The sequence below is a fragment of the Petaurus breviceps genome, unplaced genomic scaffold, assembly GCF_028583685.1.
Source record: "Petaurus breviceps papuanus isolate PSGF00001 unplaced genomic scaffold, PetGlider_PUasm1.0 428, whole genome shotgun sequence".
Classification (NCBI taxonomy): Eukaryota; Metazoa; Chordata; class Mammalia; order Diprotodontia; family Petauridae; genus Petaurus; species Petaurus breviceps.
The window spans coordinates 2518967-2538581 of record NW_027186331.1 but is presented as its reverse complement, the minus strand read 5'-3'; the positions used below and the strand labels follow the sequence as shown (position 1 = coordinate 2538581).

The 19615-nt window shown below is 47.4% G+C and overlaps 1 protein-coding gene and 1 pseudogene across 9 annotated transcripts in view; both read right to left on the bottom strand.

Annotated features, from left to right (window-relative positions):
• Positions 1 to 7729: 7729 nt before the first annotated feature.
• TANGO2 (transport and golgi organization 2 homolog) overlaps positions 7730 to 19615 on the bottom strand; it is a 169579-nt gene continuing 157693 nt past the window's right edge. For 2 of the 9 annotated variants that reach the window (XM_069100855.1, XM_069100854.1), the window contains exons 9-10: positions 11048 to 11152; positions 7738 to 8919 (exon numbers count right to left, since the gene is read on the bottom strand). In XM_069100855.1, coding sequence (XP_068956956.1) covers positions 8796 to 8919; positions 11048 to 11152 — 229 coding nt within the window. In that variant the 3' untranslated portion in view covers positions 7738 to 8795. Of the gene's footprint in view, positions 8920 to 11047; positions 11153 to 19615 lie in introns of those variants that run through there. The other 7 variants (XM_069100851.1, XM_069100852.1, XM_069100850.1 and 4 more) reach the window with 6 other exon arrangements.
• Positions 13984 to 19457, bottom strand: LOC138171342 (homeobox-containing protein 1 pseudogene; annotated as a pseudogene).

The window sequence follows — 19615 nt, the reverse complement described above, 5'->3', positions numbered from 1 at the left end:
TTGATCCCAGGTTATCCCGACTCTGGGGCAGGTGCTCCTACTCACTGTGCTACCTGGCCGCCCCAGCACTGTAGGCTTTTAATGGTTAATTGGTTGATCGCCAAAGAGAATGCTTTCTAACCCTCATTTGACTCGGATACCTGTGTGTCCTTGGGCAGGTCACTTAACTCCTCTGCCTTTTGAATGTAAGAGGAGGGTGTTGGCCTTCTTAGGTCCCTTCTTGCTCTAAATCAATGATCCTGCTGTCACTTAAGCACTCTGTGCCTCAGTTTTCACATCTGAAAAGTGAAAGGTTTGGACCTATGGCCTTGTGATCTCTGTGGTCTTTAGACTGGGAAGGAGAGAACATGAACTGTGGGTAGGGGTGGATGCCTCACAGAGTGAGGGGAGCACTAGCTTCCCTTGATGAGTCAAGGCCTTCCTGCCATCTTGTCTTTGGGAGCAGTCTTCTGACTCCAAGCGCCTGGGCCTGGTTCAGGACCAGAAAGTCATGGCTTCTTTCCTTATTACTTCTACTTTTCCCTCTGGGAAAGATGGTCTCATGAGTTCTGAGCTAAGTGCCATAAAGGGTGACAATCTTTTGTCCCTGGATGAACTCATGAGCACCAGTCATGTGGAGAGGGGGAATAACTAGAGATTTCTGTAAGGATAAAACATGGATTGAGCAGGAGGTGGGGGCTGACTGCTTCCACAGCCGCCATGTTGGATACCTTCTCCTTCCCCTCCCTTTGCCGCTTCCCTTGGTGGGTCTTCTTCTCTCCTTAGATTGTAAGCTCCCTGGGGCCAGGGGCTACCCTTTTTTCATATCTGTACCCCCAGCACTCAGCACAGTGCCTGGCACATGGTGGGATTCTCCACCAAAGCCCATGCCATTGTGCGTTCTCATCTGCTTTGCCGCCACACTCTGATGACCATGACTTCTCTGACCGGCAGCTGAAGCCTTCCATCTGTGCTTTTTCCATGAGAATGGGACTTGTGTGTGTCAGCAATCCAGAACGCTGAAGTTCTTCTGACAGTAGCCTTCCCTTTTGTGTCTCCTGTCTCCCTCCTGCTCAGTACGTTTTCCGTCCTTACCAAGTGTCTCACCGTTCCCCCCTGCCTGTTTGCTCGGGCCAGGAATCCGCCCTGCTCTGGCCTCACTTTCCTGTGCCCAGGATCTTGACCCCAAGCTGACCAGTCTGACTCTGCATTGTCCTCATCTGTGAGTCTCATTCGCCCAGACCCAGCTCATCTCTTTCTAACTTGCGACCTGAGATCATTCCCACCATTGACCCTTCCTGCTTCTGCTCTCAGGCGACTGATAATTGGGTTCCCTATAAATTAGCGACTGATCCAAATTCAAATTCTGTCTCAGGCATTATCTGTGAAAAAATTGAGGACATCCATTGTGGGCCCCCTTTTCTTCTTAGTTTACATCTTGTCCTCTGGACACCATCCCCACATTCCCTCCCCCTTCTCAGTGCCTCTCATTTGGGCCCCTGGTCCCATCTTCTACCCTCTCGCCCCAGTCTTTCCAGAATCTTATACTAATAGGTGGCATTTTAGATAGGACTTTAAGGTTTACAAATATTATCTCATTTTATCCTAACAAAACCTATGAGAGGCAGGTGCTATTATTATCCCCACTTTACAAACAGATGAGGAACCTATGGCAGGCAGGTAAAGGTTAAGTGACTTGCCTAAGGTCATATAGCTAGTTTGTTTCTGAGGTCGGATTTGAACTCAGGTCTTTCTGACTCCAGGCCTAGTACTTTATACTCTGGGTCCATTAGCTCATTTCTCTCCTGGATTCATTACTCTGGGACTTCTCCCCCATGACCTAGGAAGCTCACTATTGGAATAATTCCATTATTCTGTAACCCCATCAGCCTTGGGACTCTACCTTATCACTGTCCTCTGCCTCTCCAATTGGAGGTGGGGCCATGAACTCCAAACCTCTAAGGAGAGCCCAGCTCAGAATCTGACTTCTCCACCATGGCCCACCTCAGGGACCTTCTCCTCCCCTCCCTCCTTTCCAGCTTTGTATTTGTCTATCCAGAATTGATACAATGCTCAGCACACAGTGGGCACTGATCAACCTGGCCGCCTCATTCACATGTACGGGGTCCCAAAGGCCATAGTCTGACACAGACCTGAATAAATATCTTTTGTCTAAGCCCAACAAGCGGTCATTTGTTGGTATTATTGTTTGTCCTTGGACTGTGACATCAGGGAGGTGATGCCATGACATGTAAGGAAATTGGATTTAAGTGCAACAGGGCTGTTTTGCAAAGTCACCAGCCTCACTGTCTCCTCAGGCACCATCTGTGTCCAGCGGTCAGATATGGATCAGGATGGCTGGAGATGGACCCAACGCAGTGGTCCTTTAACCTTTGCTTGAAGACCTCTCTCTTGAGGAAAATCAAGAACCTTGCAGCCCATTCCAGGTTTTGGGATACTTGTTGCCCAACTTATTGAATTGACAGAGATTTCCCCCCCTCCTATCAAGCTGAAATTTGCCTCTCTTTAATGATGGCCACTTCAGTCCTCTGGAGCCAAACAGAGAAAGCTAATAATCATTTTTTCACCTGGGACCATTAGTCAGGCGAGAAGCGTGTCTCCCAACTATGTGTTGGGGACCTGAAGAGAGGCAAGGGAGAGTCTCTGTTCTCAGGAATCTCATAGACAAACAGGAGAGACAACCTGTAAGGGTTATGGGATTTACAGATCTTCCATGCCCCATTGGACTTGCTGACGTAGCAGGAAGGGGCGGAGCAAGAGGAAGCGGAAGCCAAGCTGGAGTTCCTTCGGTGGCTGGCGGTGGTGGCGACAGCGGCGGCAGCAGCAGAGGCAGCGGAGGCGAGAACCCCTTTTTGAGTCAGCCAGAGTTTCTGCTAAGGACTCCTGCTGAGGACTGCCAGGGGCCGGAGCTGCTGGGAGTGCGCTTCCCGGACGCTGGGTGGTTGCTGTGAGTGGGGAGAGGACAACCTTTGCCTGAGGTAGTCTGTTCTGTTTTAAAGGCTTGAGAATGTGGGTGCTTTCTACTTTATCTACCTGTGCCAATGTCATAACTACTCTGATGGCTTTCACTTTCTGGTTTTGGGACTCAGTCTTTTGGTATCTTAATAAATGTTCTAGCTTATTCCCCCATATAGAAAGCCTGATATATTTTGTGCTGGATAACCATGTCAGCATATTTACAATTTCCGTAGGCATTGTGAATATTGCATTGCTGATACATAACCCCAACCAGGTCTGCTCATACAAGATACAGGCTAACCTGGGGCTAATCTCAGAGGGAAGACACTAGCTTTAAGGGATCAGAAAAGGCTTCTTGGGGAAGATGGGATGTTAGCTGGTACTTGGAAGCCAGGAGGTGGAGGAACAAGGGAGATGTCTTGGGTGGAAGAACAGCAAAGAGGCTTCCTGCCACTGGGTCACAGACTATGGAAGGACAGCTCTCATTTTGTCTCTAAGCAAACACCCTTGCTTCTGCTGATCCCCACAAGGCATGATTTACAGGCTGGCTGCTCTCCTGTGGATACTCTGACTTGTCAATGTTTCTTGTAAGAGATGGTGTCCAGAACACGACACAACACTGGAGAAGAAGTCAGCCTGAGATTCCCTTTTGGGGTGGACTTTGGCCAAGTCCTGCTGCAACACTTCTAATTTGAGTAATGAAACAGCCCCCAGGGCAGTAGCACAATCCACAATCACACCTTAATGGTGGAAGACAAGGTTGCCAAAATAATCTTAAAGCATGGGTCTAACCTGTACTTTCCTGCCCTTAAATCTCCAGCTCTGCTTTATTGCCCCTAGGCTCTTTACCCTGGCACCTGCTAATCTTTTCCTACTGGTTTCACACTGTTCAGTTGTGTCTGACTTTGTGACCCCTCTTAGGGTTTTCTTGGTGAAGATACTGGACTGGTTTGACATTTCCTTTTCCAGCTTGTTTTACAGATAAAGTGAGGCAGAATGGGATGTATAAAATGTTTGAGAGACATAATTTGGGGGTAATTAATAATTGTATTAATTATGGCTATCAAATAATAAAAGGACTGGTCATTTGGCCATCTCTCATGGACTAAAAATGGATCATGGCAGCTTGTTGACACTCATATGTCCTTGGAAGAGTAGGTGTTCCCCACAGACAGCAATCAACTCTGGTTAAAATTAATGAGAAGAATGAATATTATAATGAGATGTGGAACTCTTCTAATGAAGGACTGGTGGAAATGACGGATTATATCACTGTTACTCCCAGACCACCCCCAGCCTTGGGCAATGACAATCTAGACAAAGGATCTAACCCTGGCTTCCCACTTGGGTGGGCTCTGAACATGATTGAGGAGAAAGTTAATCCCATCTCATTATCAGCAATGTCCTTCAGATGCTGGCTGATTTCTGAATGAGGAAACAGAAAGGTAAAAAGTCCTGGTCCTAATTCAATAATTGGTTATCCACATGAGACAAGGGTTAGATGGCTTGCTCAGGATCACACAGCTGGTGTCTGAGGTTGGATTTGAACTCATGAAGATGTCTTCCTGATTTCTACTGTGCTGTGCAGCAGCCCAATTTTACACTATTCCCTCTCAGAGGTTTTATATTATAGTGAAACTCAACCACTTGCTGTTCTTTGAACAGGGCAATCCACCATGACTTTGCTCAGGCTGTCCATCATGCCTGGCATATTCTGCCTCTTAGGATCAATTCCTAATCTTGTCAAGTCAAGGCTCAATTCAGCTTCAGTGTCCTACATGAAGCCTTTCTTGGTCGACAGCTTTTGGTAACTCCTGTCCCCTTCAAAATTACTTTGGATTTATTTTTGTATATCTGTGTGGTGTTTGGCCTTTTTGTCCAGATTCTAGCAAACAGTAGGCACTTAATTGATGCTTGTTGAATTGACCTGAAGTCACCTGACTCAGTTGAACTATATCCCATGATATCATACTGAAAGACCCAATGAATGTGATTGCAGAACCATTGGTAGGGAACCAGAGAAGAGCTATGGGTTTGGAAATGGATAAAGGCATTAATTTTCAAATGTAGATACACAGGTTCTCTTTTCTCCCCCACAAAGTACCAAAACTGAGAGATTTTGCTGCTGACCAATGTACATAAGGCAGGAATAGGTGTTGTAGTGAATAGAGCACCAGCCCTGGAGTCAGGTGACTTCAAATCCAGCCTCAGACAATTAAAACAAAATTAGCCATGTGACCTTGGGTAAGTCATTTAACCCCAATTGCCCTGCCTTCCCTCCTCCAAAAAGAAAAAAAAATGTCCAACTGGTCAGATAATAGTGTGCAGCCAGGGAATATGATTCAGCCTCAGACACAGAATAGCCAGACTCAGTCTTAGCCCAAGGGTGGCATTGTCCCTGTGCAGCCCCCTTTTAGCTGGGACAGGAGGCTCATTACCTTTGTGGCATCAGTCTCCCCTAAGGATGGAGCTGCTCTCTAGTCCCTTCACCCTAGCAGATGGGAGCTGGGATGGCCAACAGAGCCAAGAAGGCCAAGCACTTGGTATTGTTGTTGAGTCCTGTCTGACTCTCCATGACTCGATCTGGGGTTTTCTTGGCAGATACTGGAATGTTTGCCATTTCCTTCTCCAGTTGATTTTCCAGATGAGGAAACTGAGGCAGATGGGGTGCAGTGACTTGCCCAAGGTCACACAGCTAGGAAGTGTCTGAGAACAGATTTGAACTTGGGGAGATGAATCTTTCTGACTCCAGGCCTGGTGCTTTCTATCCACTGTGGTGCCACCTAGCTGTCCAAAGAGGCCTAGCATCAAGGACACCTGAAGAGCAGCAGAGGTCCATGAGGTACCCGCCCCATTAGTTACCTTGGCTCTGCCAGTGTCCTGCTTACATGGATGCCCCAGAAATAAAATGTCTCCATTCTTGTGGAAAGGCTGGTGAGATGCAGCTCCGTGATCACAAGAATACACAAATCTGGAACTCGAATGCCCAGCTCCAAAGATCCCAGGGTGCAATGTCAGCTGGGAGGCAGCCTCTTGTGACCAGCCTCAGGGCTCTGAGGTTAGCAGGTTCTATCTGTGACTTGGATCAGGGCACGCCCACCAGATATCTGGAAGAGGGGGCAGTCAGGCAACAAAAGAGGGAAGTTGATTCAAAGAGGAATAAATGACAAGTCTCAAGGTTGGGTTAAAAAATCCACTTCATAAATATAAGGTGGGAGGTGCAGCAAGAGAGGAAGGCATCTGAAAAGAGAGCTGGGGACTTGGGGGGATGGAAGCTTGGTGAGAGTCACTAGTGTGACATGGATGCAAGGCTACATGGGACCCAGGGCCAGGGAGATGGCACTCCTGCTGCACTACCCTTTTAACATCTCAGTGGCAAAGTGGATAGGGCACTGGGTCTGGAGTCAGGAAGTCCGAGTTCAAATCTGACCTTAGACACTAGCTGTATGACCCTGGTCAAGTCACTTCACCTGATCTGCCTTAGTTTCCTCAACTCTATAATGAACCGGAGAAGGAAACAGCAAACTACTTTAGTACCTTTGCCAGGAAAACCTGAAAAAGGTGTCATGAAGGACTAAACAACAACCACAAAGGAATAGGGATTAGTTTTGATCCAGTGGGGTCAGGATTAGGAAGGCTTGATCCAAAGAGAAACTTCCTAAGGGGCCATCCCAAAGTGGAATGGGAAATTCTCATTCAGCTGCTGCTCGGTCTAGATAGCTCAAGGACTGTCCGTCCACCTCTGAGAGTCTTGGCTTCTGGGACCCTTCTGTCCGTGAGGTTCCGGAGCAGTCTTATGCAGTCACATGAGTTCTAACATGTACTAAGCCCTTCCCTCAAATCCACCCCTTTGGGAATCCAAGTACTTTTTTACATCTGAGGAAACTGAGGCCAACTCCCACAGCTCCCAGATTCCTTCATACAGCCCTCGGGAACAGGCCCTTGCTAAGGAAAGGGGATACTCTCTTCCCTTCTCTGGGTGGTTTCAAACATCCTCAGGGCTTCTTACTCCAGAGGAAAGTCAGTGGAAGCTTCTTTTTGGCTTACACCAGGCCACACACCTAGGGAAGAATGCCCTCCAGTCTCTGATAAAGCCCATTTTTACTGGCAGTAAGCTAGGAGAAACCATCAGACAAGTCTATCGGGCCTGCCCAACCTGTGGCTCAGGTGAATCCTGAAGGGGCAGTCAAACCTCCTCCCCTTTTAAAAGCTGTTCAGAGGAGGGTGCCTACCCAGGTGAAGGCGGGCAGATAGATTTTACACATATGCCCCCATGTAGGGGTTTCAAATTTCTTTTGGTTTTTATTGACACCTTTACTAATTGGGCAGAAGCTTCCCCTTGCAGAACTGAAAAGGCTCAGGAGGTATCAGAGTTCCTATTAAAGGAAATCATACCTCCTTTTGGCTTGCCTGGCTACTAGACTTCCCACCAACCAAAATATTGATCCACCCTTGAACTGGCCTAGCCCACCATTGTTTGTGGTCTCCAGGGACTTCCCACCCTTAATCACTCATTGACCTCATTAACTCCTCCTGAAGACCCTCCCCAAACTCCTCCTCTAGACCACCCCTAGATTCCTCCCACAGCCTTCTGCATACCACCCCATCCTGTCTTCATGTTTGTGAGAGTGCCATAGAATGCCATGTTGGTGAGCTCCACAGAATAGGGAGAGCACCACAGAAGGGTGAAAGCACCATAGAAGAGTGAGAATGACCCAGCACAGAATTACTCTGTGTCTAATGCAAGAAAACTTTTAATAAACTTTACTTTTCTTTGCCTCAGAAGACTCAAGTTGAATTCACTGGGCAGGACCCGTGTGTTGGTATTTTGGGGTCTCCAGAGCAGCCCTAACCCTCTTAGTGGGTAACCTCTTCAACTCGAGTTAACTAAGTTACTACTTTTCGGGGCTAGGGTTCAAGGCCAGATCTTCGTCCGAGGTCAGTGTTCCTAAGATGCCATACTTCATGGCTGTTCCCCACCGCATGTCGCCATCCCCCCTCTCACCCACCCTTTAGAAAGGGAGCATGTGCTTGTTTACATATGTGTGACGATTCCTTTTTCTATGAGCATTTTATTGTCAGCTTTTCAGACACATTCCTACTAACTTTTTGTCTCCTGGGAAATGAGGGAGGGGCACAGGAGTCCAGCAAACCCTGGCCGCTGGTATTTCCCTGGAGAGCCTCTGGTGACCCAGCTGACTGGCCCGGACTTCTAGCGTCTGACACCTACAGGGAGACCCTGGAGAAGCTCAGAAGCAGAGCCCTTCCGACGGGACGGGCAGCGAAGGAAGCCTTCCTCTCCCAGTCCTCCGCCCACACGCCGTCTTGGGAGCAGGGGTTGTTCCTAGCTTGGGTTACGGTTTCAGAACTGGCTTTCCTTGGGATCTTACATCGACTTCACTTGAAGTTTATCGTCTGTGATTAAAGGACACCAAGGGGCCTCCCTGAAACAAGTGAGTGAAGCTGTGTTGTTTTCACCCAAAGGTTTCCTACGGTTTTGGCTTGCTTAAAAAAAAGATCAGGGGAAGCCAGCGGTAAAGCCAGGTGGAAACCTGTATTAGGAGAAGGTCTGGGGGGCCGCTTCTCCCGGCTTCATGCTCCAGAGACCCTGCAGGGGCGGTGAGTGTGGGGGCTGCAGGGGACGGCATGGATTCCGTTTACGAAGCCTCGTCTAAAGCGAGTGACCGCTGACGAGGCACCGCCATCAGCTACGAACTTGGGCCGGGTTAGCGCTGGCCATTTACGAGGAATACTAAGGGGGCAGCCAGGGTAGATTCGGCCTTGGGGGCTGCGAGGGCTTCTTTCAGCTTCTTCGGTCGGCGCCTATTCACGCGCAGTTAGGCGCTGTGCAGCTGGAAATTGTAGGTGCTGGTCTGCCAATGGTTGACGTCCTCATCGATCATACTGCGCTCGGTGAAAGTGACGTTGCCTTCGGCATCAATGAGAACAATGGTGTTTGTTCTGAAAGAAGCAGCGGGAGAAAGTCCGTCAATGCCCTGCTTCCCGGGAGGGCTGCTTTCTCTCGGGGTTTCTTCCCCTGGATATCAGGGCAGTGTTCAGTTAGACAGAGAGGATCCCCAAACCCCCTTGGTGACAAAGGGCAGGAGGCAGGGCAGAGGGACTTCATGAGAATGTTTTAATATTGATGAGCGTGTGCCACGGGCCCCAGAGAGAAAACTGAGTTTGGGTAGCAATTAGTTGGACACAAATCAAATGAACCCCACCCATCTTGGCGCTTTATTTGTCTTCATTTCTTTTCTAAACAGCTCCTTTCTCCCTCTAAAGCTCAAACACATTTTTCCATCTCGTGTACTCAGGAAGGCTTCCTCCTGGGCTTCCTGGGCTAGAGAGAGGCCTGGCTTTCTCCTAACAATGAGAGGGAGGGTCAGAGTGGACCCAGCTCACACATGGCCACCTGCCTCTGTGTTCATCACACAGTGCCTTGATCCTTCCCTAGACCCTAGGTCTACTCTGCTGTTTGCTGAAAGCTGCTCCAGGCTTCCTTGAGCAGCTGAAATTCTCCCAGTATTGCCAGACAGACCCCACTGATGGGGTCGGCCAATGGGAAAGCTGTGTGCCCGAGTCCTGTGCCCCTTGGGCAGAGCTCAGGCCGGTTCTCTCTTGACAGGGCTGATCCGGCGCAGTGAACCATGGATCTGGTGTCAGAGGCCGCGAGTTTGAATCTAGCTGTTCAACTTTCTACTGCATGACTGGCCAAATGGGTCAACCTCTACATTTACTCACCAGTCAAATTAGAGGTATAAAAATGATCTCTAAGGCTCTTTTTTTAACCTATAAATCTTATGACTTATGAAGCCAAGTCACTAGGGCAGCTGTGGGCACAGCGCATAGTGTGCTGGGCAAGAAGTCAGGAAGACCAATTGTAAAGGGCTTTGCAGAACTCTAGAAATGGGCGCTCTCCTGATCAGAATCCCCAAGGGCTCTTTTCAGCTGAGTTAGATTCACACTTTGTGGAGGTCGGACACAGAGGGCGAACCCAGTCGTGCTGTTACCCCTCACGGCCTCTTCCTACTTTGCCTTCCCCAAATCCCCTTGGGCCCATGGAAGTGTGAGGGAGGGGAAAGAAGGAACCAGGGGCGCAGCCCTTCAAGACTTTTCCCCTTCTCCTGCTGTTCTCTGAGGCCCATCCCTGCTCATGTCCTCTTTCTCCTATTTCCTCCCCAGGCAGGCCAAGTGGTTCTGCCCTCCCTGGAGAGCATTTCCCCTTCTCTTTGGCCACACAGCAGCCCCAGGTGAGATCATTACCTCTCCAGGGACCACTATACTTCCAGTCTCTCTAATCTCCAGACCACCCCCCCCCAGAGCAGCCCAAAGAATCCGACTAAGGCATAGGAGGCCCCCCCCCCCCCCCAGAGGTCATGCATTTGCCCTTCCTGGAGGTCTTGAGTCAAGGCTGGCCTTGGGTGGGGATCTTGTACTGGGTGTTCCTCTAGCAGGGGAGGGGGGGACTCTTGAGATCTGCCTTGAAGGTTCTGGGAGATAGTGAATCTGGGAGTCAGACTCCCACCCTTCCGGCCTACCCTTCATGTTTTCAGGCCTCCCAGAGTGGGGAGCACTCTTATTAGCAGCCAGAGTCCTCCCCCCCTCCCCAAAGCCTTCCAGTGTGGGGTGCTTACATCAGGGACAGAAACTCCGATGCCCTGGTATGTGTGCAGTGAGCCATGAGTGAGAGAAATCTATTCAAAGCCTGTGCTATCCCTGAGTCTGGGCAGGACCCTCCCCGCATTCTTTTCTCTATCCAAGGCCCAGGTCAAGAGCTCCCTCCTCTAGGAAGTCCTCCTGATGGCCCCAGGTAGCAGTGATTTCCCTGCATACCCAACCAAGTGCTTACTCTTTTGGGTTTGGCCTTTCCTGGGCACTTAGCATATTGTACCAAAGCTCCTCTAGTATAAGTCTTATCCCTCCTTAGCAGACCCTGAAGGCAGGGTCCCCACCCAAGCACAGCGAGGAATAGATTAAAAAGTTAATAAAGCTTGGTTGAGTTAAATGGGGAACCTCCACAAACTACTAAATCAACTTCATCAGTTCACCTTGCTTCAATATCTTCAATATCTAGACATATTTTTACCTGGTGCCATATCCCGGGCAGCGTACACACACGGCCGAGTATTTATTCAGGATGGGCAGGATATAGTCCTTGCCCTGGTCTTCAATGGCAGGGTCTGGCAGTTGGCTGGGAAGACACAGAGATATTACTCCTCATGCTCAGATGGGGAGTCAGAGAGCCCCAGCATCTGCTCCCAGCCCAGCCGCGCCCCCCTCCTCCCAATTCCTCCTTTCCCCCAGTCCAGAGGTTTCTGCTCATTCCTTGGCTTGGTCTAGTCAACTCCAATGTTCAAAACATCTCCAGGTTTTCTCACTGACTCGTTCAGATGCTTATCCCAGATAGTTAAGATCTCCCCACCAACAATCCATCACCATCCACCTTTACCAGTCTTATCTTACGTGAATGCCTGCTGTGCTCCAGTCAAATTGGACAACTGACTCTCCCTTTTCCCACCTCCACCTCCGCTCCTTTGCTCCTGACATTTTCTATGCCTGCAGTTTCCCTCCTTCTCTTTGCCTGTTGAATCCCTCCCTGGTTTGAGTAGAGAAGCCATGCTACCTCCTCCAACAAGCTTTCCTGATGCTCCTGTTGGTAGCAACCTCTTTCTCCTTCAGGTCCCATAATCATAATTAAAAACATTTACATAATGTTTTAAAATACTTTTTTCAATTAGATTTTATTTATTTTTTACTCAGTAAAATTCTGCTTCCTTTACCCCTTCCCCCACCTAGATCAAAAAAGAAACAAAAGTAAAACCCTCCTTACAAACATGCACAGTCAAGCAAAACACACTCTGCAACTGGCCGAGTCTAGAAAAGCTTCTAGGGCAGCTCAGTGGTGCAGTGGCTAGTGTGATGGGCCTGGAGTCAGAAAGGCTCATCTTCCTAAGTTCAAATCTGGCTTCAGACACTTAGTCGCTGTGTGACCCTGGGCAAGTCACTTCACCCTGTTTGCCTCATTCTCATCTAGAGTGGTCGCTCACTCACTCACACACACACACAGGAGTTGGGTACAGAAATATATTTAACTCAATAGGGAAGCAAGAGGAAAAGGTTTGTCTATAAAAGGAGCTGGAGAAAGAAATGGCAAACCACTGCAGTATCTTTACCAAGAAAACCCCAAATGGGATCACCGAGAGTCAGACAGGCACCACCACACTTTCAGTCTGCACTCTGAGCCATCGCCTGTCTGTCAGGGGATGGGGCATGTAATCCATCACACTGCCTGGAATCACTCTTGGCACTTTTGCAGATCAGAGTTCCCAAGTCTTCAGAGCTGTTTGTCTTTACATTACTTTTGTCATTGTAGAAATCGTTTTTCCTAATTCTGCTCCCTTCACTCTGTATTAATTCTGTCTCCATCATTCCTTACAACACAATAGCATTCCATTACTTTTATATACCATCAATTATTCAGTCCTCCCACAATTGATGGGCACCCCCCCAGTTTCCAATTTTTGCCTCTGCAAAAGCTGCTGTAAATATTTCTGTTAAGTCTTTAGTTTGTTTTGCTTAGAACTAATCCTGCCCTTCATCTACCCTCACTTATCCCTTCCTCTCTATTCTCCCTTTTCCTCTTGGGTGAAGTGTATTTCCGTATCAAGTGTGTGTGTGTGTGTGTGTGTGCGCGTGCGTGCATGTGTGTGCGTGTGCATGTGTGTGCGTGTGTTCTTCCTTCCTTTCCCAGATTGATTTTTTTTTGACTAGGTAAAAGAGGCCATTCTTTGCTTCATTTTTTACCTAGCCTTAATCACTGAATGGGCATTACATCAGATAAACTGAGACCTGGGAAAGACTTTAGCTTCAAACAGGACAAGGTCTCCCATTGTATCCAGGGCTATCTCCAATTGTCCTGATCGTTGTCTGGCCCCTGGGCCTAGAAGCTCCAGAGGAGACCGTGAGATTGGTGACTGCACAGCCTTGCCTCACTGAAATCCAATTCTCTTGCATGCCATGACATCCCCTTCCCCAGGTCATGGGGAGAAAGGTCATTGAGAAAGAAGGAAAAGCAACAATGAGAACGCTTCCGTAGGAAGTAAGCAGCTTATCCCGCTCATTCGAGCTCACCTTTTTATGTTTCTCTTTGACATGACAGGGAATGACTTGAACAACTTCCTACATTTAAATTAAACTCTATAGTTTACAAAGTACTTTCACATACATAATGTCTTGGATCCTGGAAACATCTCTCTGAGGTAAGTAGCCACATTTACTGATAAGGAAACTGGCTGAGGAAGAGTTTCTCTGGGGAGTGAGCAGAGGATGCAGGGCCTGAGCCTCCGTCTTCTGGCTCTAAATTCCTTCTTCAGTCACAGCACATGCCATCCGTCCAAATGCAGCAGACCCCCAGAGCTTGGATATCATATAAGGACCAGAGGTCTTGTCACAGAATACAGGAATCACAGGATTTTGGAGTGGAAGGGATTGTGGGGATCATCTCATGTGACACTTATTTCTTGGTGCCGAGAAGGCCTGAGGACGGCAAGGAATGAGTCAGGGGTGAAGCTGAGGCAGGTGTCCAAGCCTCCTGACTCTCATGCCAGTGTTCTTTATCATGGACCACACTACCTAACTGTAACAGAGTTACAGCCCAGGACTTTAGGGGAATCGTCTTTAAGTCAGAAATAATATTTTATGCTTTGGATCTTAAGGTAAATTTCTATACCAGGGAGCCTGAAAAGTATGAAAGGACACATAAGTGTGGCAGCATCAGCAAAAGACTAACAACAGACCCAGGAAGGCATTCTAATATAAACCAGGGCCCCTCTGTCCTCCCGAAAAACAAAACAGATGAAATTTCATGTCCTAGAGATCATCTAACTGCTAACCATATTTCTCCGGGGGGGTGGGGGGGAGGGAGAAGGGGATGAAAAGAGAGAGACAGAGAGAGAGGAGAGACAGAGAGAATGAGAGAGGGAGTGAGAGAGAGAGAGAGAGAGAGAGAGAGAGAGAGGGGGAGGGAGAGAGAGATGATAGAGACACAGAAGAGAGAGAGACAGAGAAGAGACAGATGAGAGAGAGACAGAGAGAGAAGTCCTTGATCCATAAGCCCTGGGACTATTCATGCAAAAAAGCATCTACATGCAATAAAAGTGTATATACAGAACAGTTAATCCATAGCAACATTGACATTATAAAGAAGTTCTGATTGAGTTGCTGGAATAGTAAGAGGTTTCCCTTCTTTTGCATAAAAAACCCAAAGATATGTCTAGTCTATATTAATGATAACGTGATTCATTCAAGCCATTCATTATCTTCTTGATCTCCAAGATCCTTCACATTCTGAATTCTTTGATTTTAAGTCTTAATGCTTTCCTGACTTGTCAGATATTGGTTTAGATCAGACACTGTTAAGCTGTGTGCTAAATATATTTCTACGAATGTGAGTTAATGCTCTGAGACTATGAGAAGCTTGGATATGTGTCACTTCTGAAAGTCTTGCAGAAAAAGATGAAGTAAGGCCTTTCCTGGACTTGCCAAATAACTGAAAAGCTGCATGTGACGTACCCAGCCTGTCTGACTTGTCTTGGTGGGAGTTCATTACTAGTACGAGTGAAGGTCTAGTCAGAGAAAATCAGAGTCCCCAGGACTAAAGGAGAGCAAACTTCCCTACCAAAATATATGTCACCTTCTAGCCTGAAGATTGTTTCTATGAAGAGAATGAGAAAAGGAGAAGAAACATTTTTCTGGGGGAATTCAAGCAAATATTTAAAAAATTTAACAATGACTTACACAACAAAATAATAAACACAAATAAAAATAAATCAGTGAAATAAAAAGATAAATAAAAACAAAAAAGCATTTTTCTAAGGAGGGAAGGGCTGTTTTGGCTGAATAAATTATCCCAATAAGATCATAATGAAGTTTGAGTTCACCCCTGAACTGCTCAGATCTCCAGTTCATTTAGTCAGAACAAAGACTAAATAAAGTTTGGCAGTGTCTCTGTTTCACCCCCTTCTTGGTTTCCTCCTCGGCCTGTCAGCTGTGGACACATACTAGTGAACGCTCCTGTTCCTTGGTAAAAGCACATCATGACTACTGGTGCGCTTCCCACATCCTTGAGGAACACACAGGGATGGTCTGAGCTTTTTTGATGCATCTGATTGGCTCAGAATGGAGAGAAGCTGCATCCTCTTGGTCTCTGCTTTGTCAGGCTTCACTCACTGGTGGGAAGTCGGTCAGAAGTGGAGATTTTGTTTGGTGACCTTTCCGTGACAGCCTGGCACTCTGTTCTCCAAGTAAATTGGCTATCTCGCCATATTCTGGAGGCGCCAGATGTTGCAATGGCTGGGGAGAGGGGTCTTCCACTGGAATGGGAGCTGGCCTCATACTTAAGAGAAGCCCCAGGGTTTGTCTTTTCAAGCTGGTACCATCAAGAAAACGCCCCTTTTCTTCTGTTCACTCAAACCTGACCCTGGCAGCAACAGCCAATGGGAAATCTAGTTGTGACTGATCCCCTTTACTAGTGCAACAGCTGCTTGGGAAATCCTCCGCTCGGCAAGAAAAGCTTGATTTCCTCTTTTATCACACTACTGTCCCCCTCATTAATTCCTCCACTTTATCATCTTACATTCAGGCCCTCTTCTGAGGCTTCACAACTGCATGGTCTCTGACCCATGCTGTTTGCATGATCACCAGTGGGAGACATCTTTCCATCCAAAGTGGACAAGCTTTCATGACTCTCTCTGCCATTTTGATTGGTAGTACAAGGTTGTGGGGAAGTGTCATAACTGTTGCTGGGTGATGGGACGTCTCCAAATGTTAGTTCTATGTGGAAGCTGTAGCTGTTGAGGAAGAAGCCGAGACACTGTTGGTATTATTTCCATAGGAACCACCTCCACAGTTGGCCTTCTCCCACATTTGTCATCATGCTTTTGATCAAGATGCTGCAGTTTCTGGAGCATGGAGAGGTTGTGTATGGTCATTTCAGTGCGTTGAAGGTGCTGACTCAGGCCTCTTTGCTCTATCGTGAGTCTGGGTTCATCTGTGTAGTGAGGCGTGACTTCTACCAAAACCATCGGAAAGGAACTGGGCACACTTTACATGAGGAGAGGAAGTCAAAATACTTCTTGAAGTCTGTCAGTATTATTTACCATTCTCTGTGAGCTCCATCCTCTTCTGCCCACAAGGGGAGGGGACAGGATGGGGGCAGCCAGTACCTTTCTTATATTCCTCTTAATTTTTTAATTTGCACTTCAAAATTTTTATGTAGCTCTGGTCTTTTCATCAAGATTGTCTGGAAGTCCTTTATTCCATGAAGGGTCCATTTCCCCCTCCTATAGCATTATACTCAGTTTTGTTTGGTGACTTGTTCTTGGAAGCCCATATCCTTTGCCTTCTGGAAGATAATTTTCAAAGCTCTTTGCACCTTTTCAGTGGTGATTGCTAAATCATGTGTGATCCTGACTGTGGCTCCTTGGGACTTGACTTCTCTCTTTCTGAATGTCTGCAGTATTTTATTTTTGACCTGGAGATTCTGGATTATGATTATAATATTCCTGGGAGTTTTCGTTTTTAGTGTTTTCATTTTGCTGTTCCTTTTAGAAGGTAATGGGTGCATTCTTTCTCCTTCTACTTTGCCTTCTAGTTTTAAGAGATCTGGGCAGTTTTCTCTCATGATTCTTGAATGAGATGTCAAGGTCTTTTTGTTTTTTGTTTTTCTTGGTCATGGCTTTCAGATAGTTCAGCTGCTCTTAGATTACTTCTCCTTGGTCTCTTTTCCAGTCGGTTGGTTTTTGCTATGAGTTACTTTATATTTTCTCCTCTTTTTATTTACTTTGTTTTAATTGTCTCATGGAGTCATTAGCTTCTATTTGGTCTGTTCTAATTTTCAAGGAGTTTCTTGCTGGGTGAGGTTTTGTGCCTCTTGTGAAAAGTCATTCATTTTTTTTTTCCAACTGTTCCTTCCATAGTTCTCATGACTTTTCTCGTTTTTGTTTTCCTTTAGTGTTTTAATTTCATTTATAAAAACTTTTTTTTTAAACTTTTGCTTCATCTCTTCCAGGAAGTTTAGGTGATCTTGTGCCTTAGCTGTGTTTTTATGTGAGGTTTTACTTATAGATGTTTTGGGGTCATTCCCTTCTTCTTGGTTTGTGTCAGCATAACTGCTTTTTATGGTGAGGTTCTTTTTTGTTTGCTCATTTTCCCAGTTTTCTTCTTGACTTTGAGCTTTTTGTGAGGGTTGGCCTTGATGCACTTTTGTAAGAAATGGTTGGATATGGGGCCGGCTAGGTGGCACAGTGAATAGAGCACCAGCCCTGGAGTCAGGAGGACCTGAGTTCAAATCCAGCCTCAGACACTTAACACTTACTAGCCGTGTGACCTCGGGCAAGTCATTTAACCCCAATTGTCCTGCCTTCCCCCCTCCAAAAAGAAAAAAAAAAAGAAATGGTTGGATAAGTCTTTGCTACTCTTAGTCAAGAAATATTGATTAAGCAACTACTATATACCATGTGTTGTGCAAAGTACTTTCTTGGGGGTATTGTGTTGCTGTATTCCAGAACCTCGGGGACAGGTCAGGCTGGGGACTAGCCTTCCAGTGCTCCTAAAGTGGTCTGATCCAGGGGGAAGTCTGATTTTTGCCCTCCTTATCAGAGCTCTACAAATTCTTGACTTGGGTCTGAGCCTGAGCAACTTGTGTGGGCTTGCCTGACTGAGTTCCAGTAGTTTGCTGCTGGACTCAGCCACAATCAGCTGACTGGAAAGCTCGGCTGGTTTACAGCAGCAAAGCAGGCCAGGACACAACATGTCCCCTCCATCTGGATAATTCTTCAGCAGCTTTAGAATGCACTGGGACCCTACCTGGTTCCTGGGATTTGAGCCTCCCAGCTGTTGCTCCTTGCTTGGTACACAGGTTAGGGCCACAACTTCTCCCCACTGTGGAATGCCACTCCTAGGCTCAGATCCTTTCCTCAGTCTGCCCTGAATCAATGACCTGGGACTGAGGAGTGAGTGACAGAGTTACCAACTTGCACCTATTTCTTCCCCCAGACAAGCTGAGGACCTTCTATGTTGAATCTGGAGCCTCCTCTAGTCTTGCTGTAACTGGGAGCTGTGGGTGTTTCTAAGCTTGAACCACTTTCCCCAGGTTTCTGTAGCTACTTGTGAGAGAGTATGCCCCTGGACTGGAGGGTGGGTGACAGCTGTTTTTACTGTGTTGCTGTTCATCGTTCATTTCAGAGAGGAGCAAGGACATCACAGGTGACATTCTAACTCGTGTGTGAATTGGGAGCCGTCACATGAAAGAGGTAAGACTTTTCTGCTCGGCCCGTAAGAGCAGAGGGTGAAAGGTGCAAAGAGGCACCTTTAGGCTCGATGCCAGAAAGTTGTTCTTCCCAAAAGTTGTTCTTCTGGGGTTTATTGGGCAAGAAACTGGAGACGTTCACCATTTCCTTCTCCAGCTCATTTGACAGATGAGGAAACTGAGGGCATCAGGGTGAAGTGACTTGCCTAGGGTCACACATCCAGTAACTGTCTGAGGAGAGATTTGAACTTGGGAAAATGAGTCTTCCTGACTCCAGGCCAGACACTCTGTGCATTATGGCGCTCCCTAGCCGTCCTTCTGACAGACAGTCCTCTCCCAAGGTGGAATGGCTGCTTCAGGAGGCAGTATGTTCTCCCTCATTTCAGGTCTTTGACAATGGTGGGACAAGCATTAGTGAGATCCATCCCCAGAAATCATGTCATGAAGCCGGTCATGGTCAGATGGATCCAGTTTGGCATCCAGTGAATCAGAGGTGTGACCAAAAGTGGGTCATCAAAGCAAAGAGAGAAGGTACATCAGAGGGAACGGAAGTCACCGGAGGCTGGGCAGGGAAGGGCAGGGCACCGAAAACCTCCCAGAATCCCTTTTCCACTTGACACCCCCTCCCTTTCCAATACCTGCATCTACTGTCTTGCCTGCATCCAGCCTTCTCTTTTCCAGGATAAACCTTCCTGACTCCTTTAAATGATGCAGATATAGAGAAACCTGAGACTCTTCACCACCGGGCATGGCTATCCTCCCTCTTCACCCTGGCCCCTCAGAACAGCTCGAGTGTCCCCAAGGTCAGCTTGATGAGGGCTTTCCTGATGGTCTCCCCCTGCCCATCTGTGGCTCATCCCACAGGACTCCCTGCCTTTGTATATGTTTAGGGGGTGCTGCTGGGGGTCTCTGGGAGGGATGCAGTCCACTTTTTCCTTCTCATGAGCTGTTCATCCATCTCCATCATCCTCCTCTGTCCTTTTATGGGAGGAGAGATTTGTCTACAAGAGGGGGCTCCTCTTTTTCTCCTACTCTCTTAACCCCTTACAGTCTGGTTCCTGACCTTATCAATACACAGAAATTGCTCTCTCCATCTAGTACCATGGAATGAACACAGTAGATGCTTAATAAATGTTGAGTGAATGGAACTTCATGGCCTCCCTCCTCACCTTTTCTGGCCAAGATGCATTAACCAGTGCAGCCCAAGAACTCCCTGGCACCTCTGCTCCCATGCATAGCTCTGGGCCCCCAGCCTTAGCTCTCCCTTGGTGCCTCTCCTCCTTCCCCCACCAGAAGTCAGGGAGGTGGGTGTAGACAGAAGCCCTTCCCAGCCAGAGAAGGGCATTA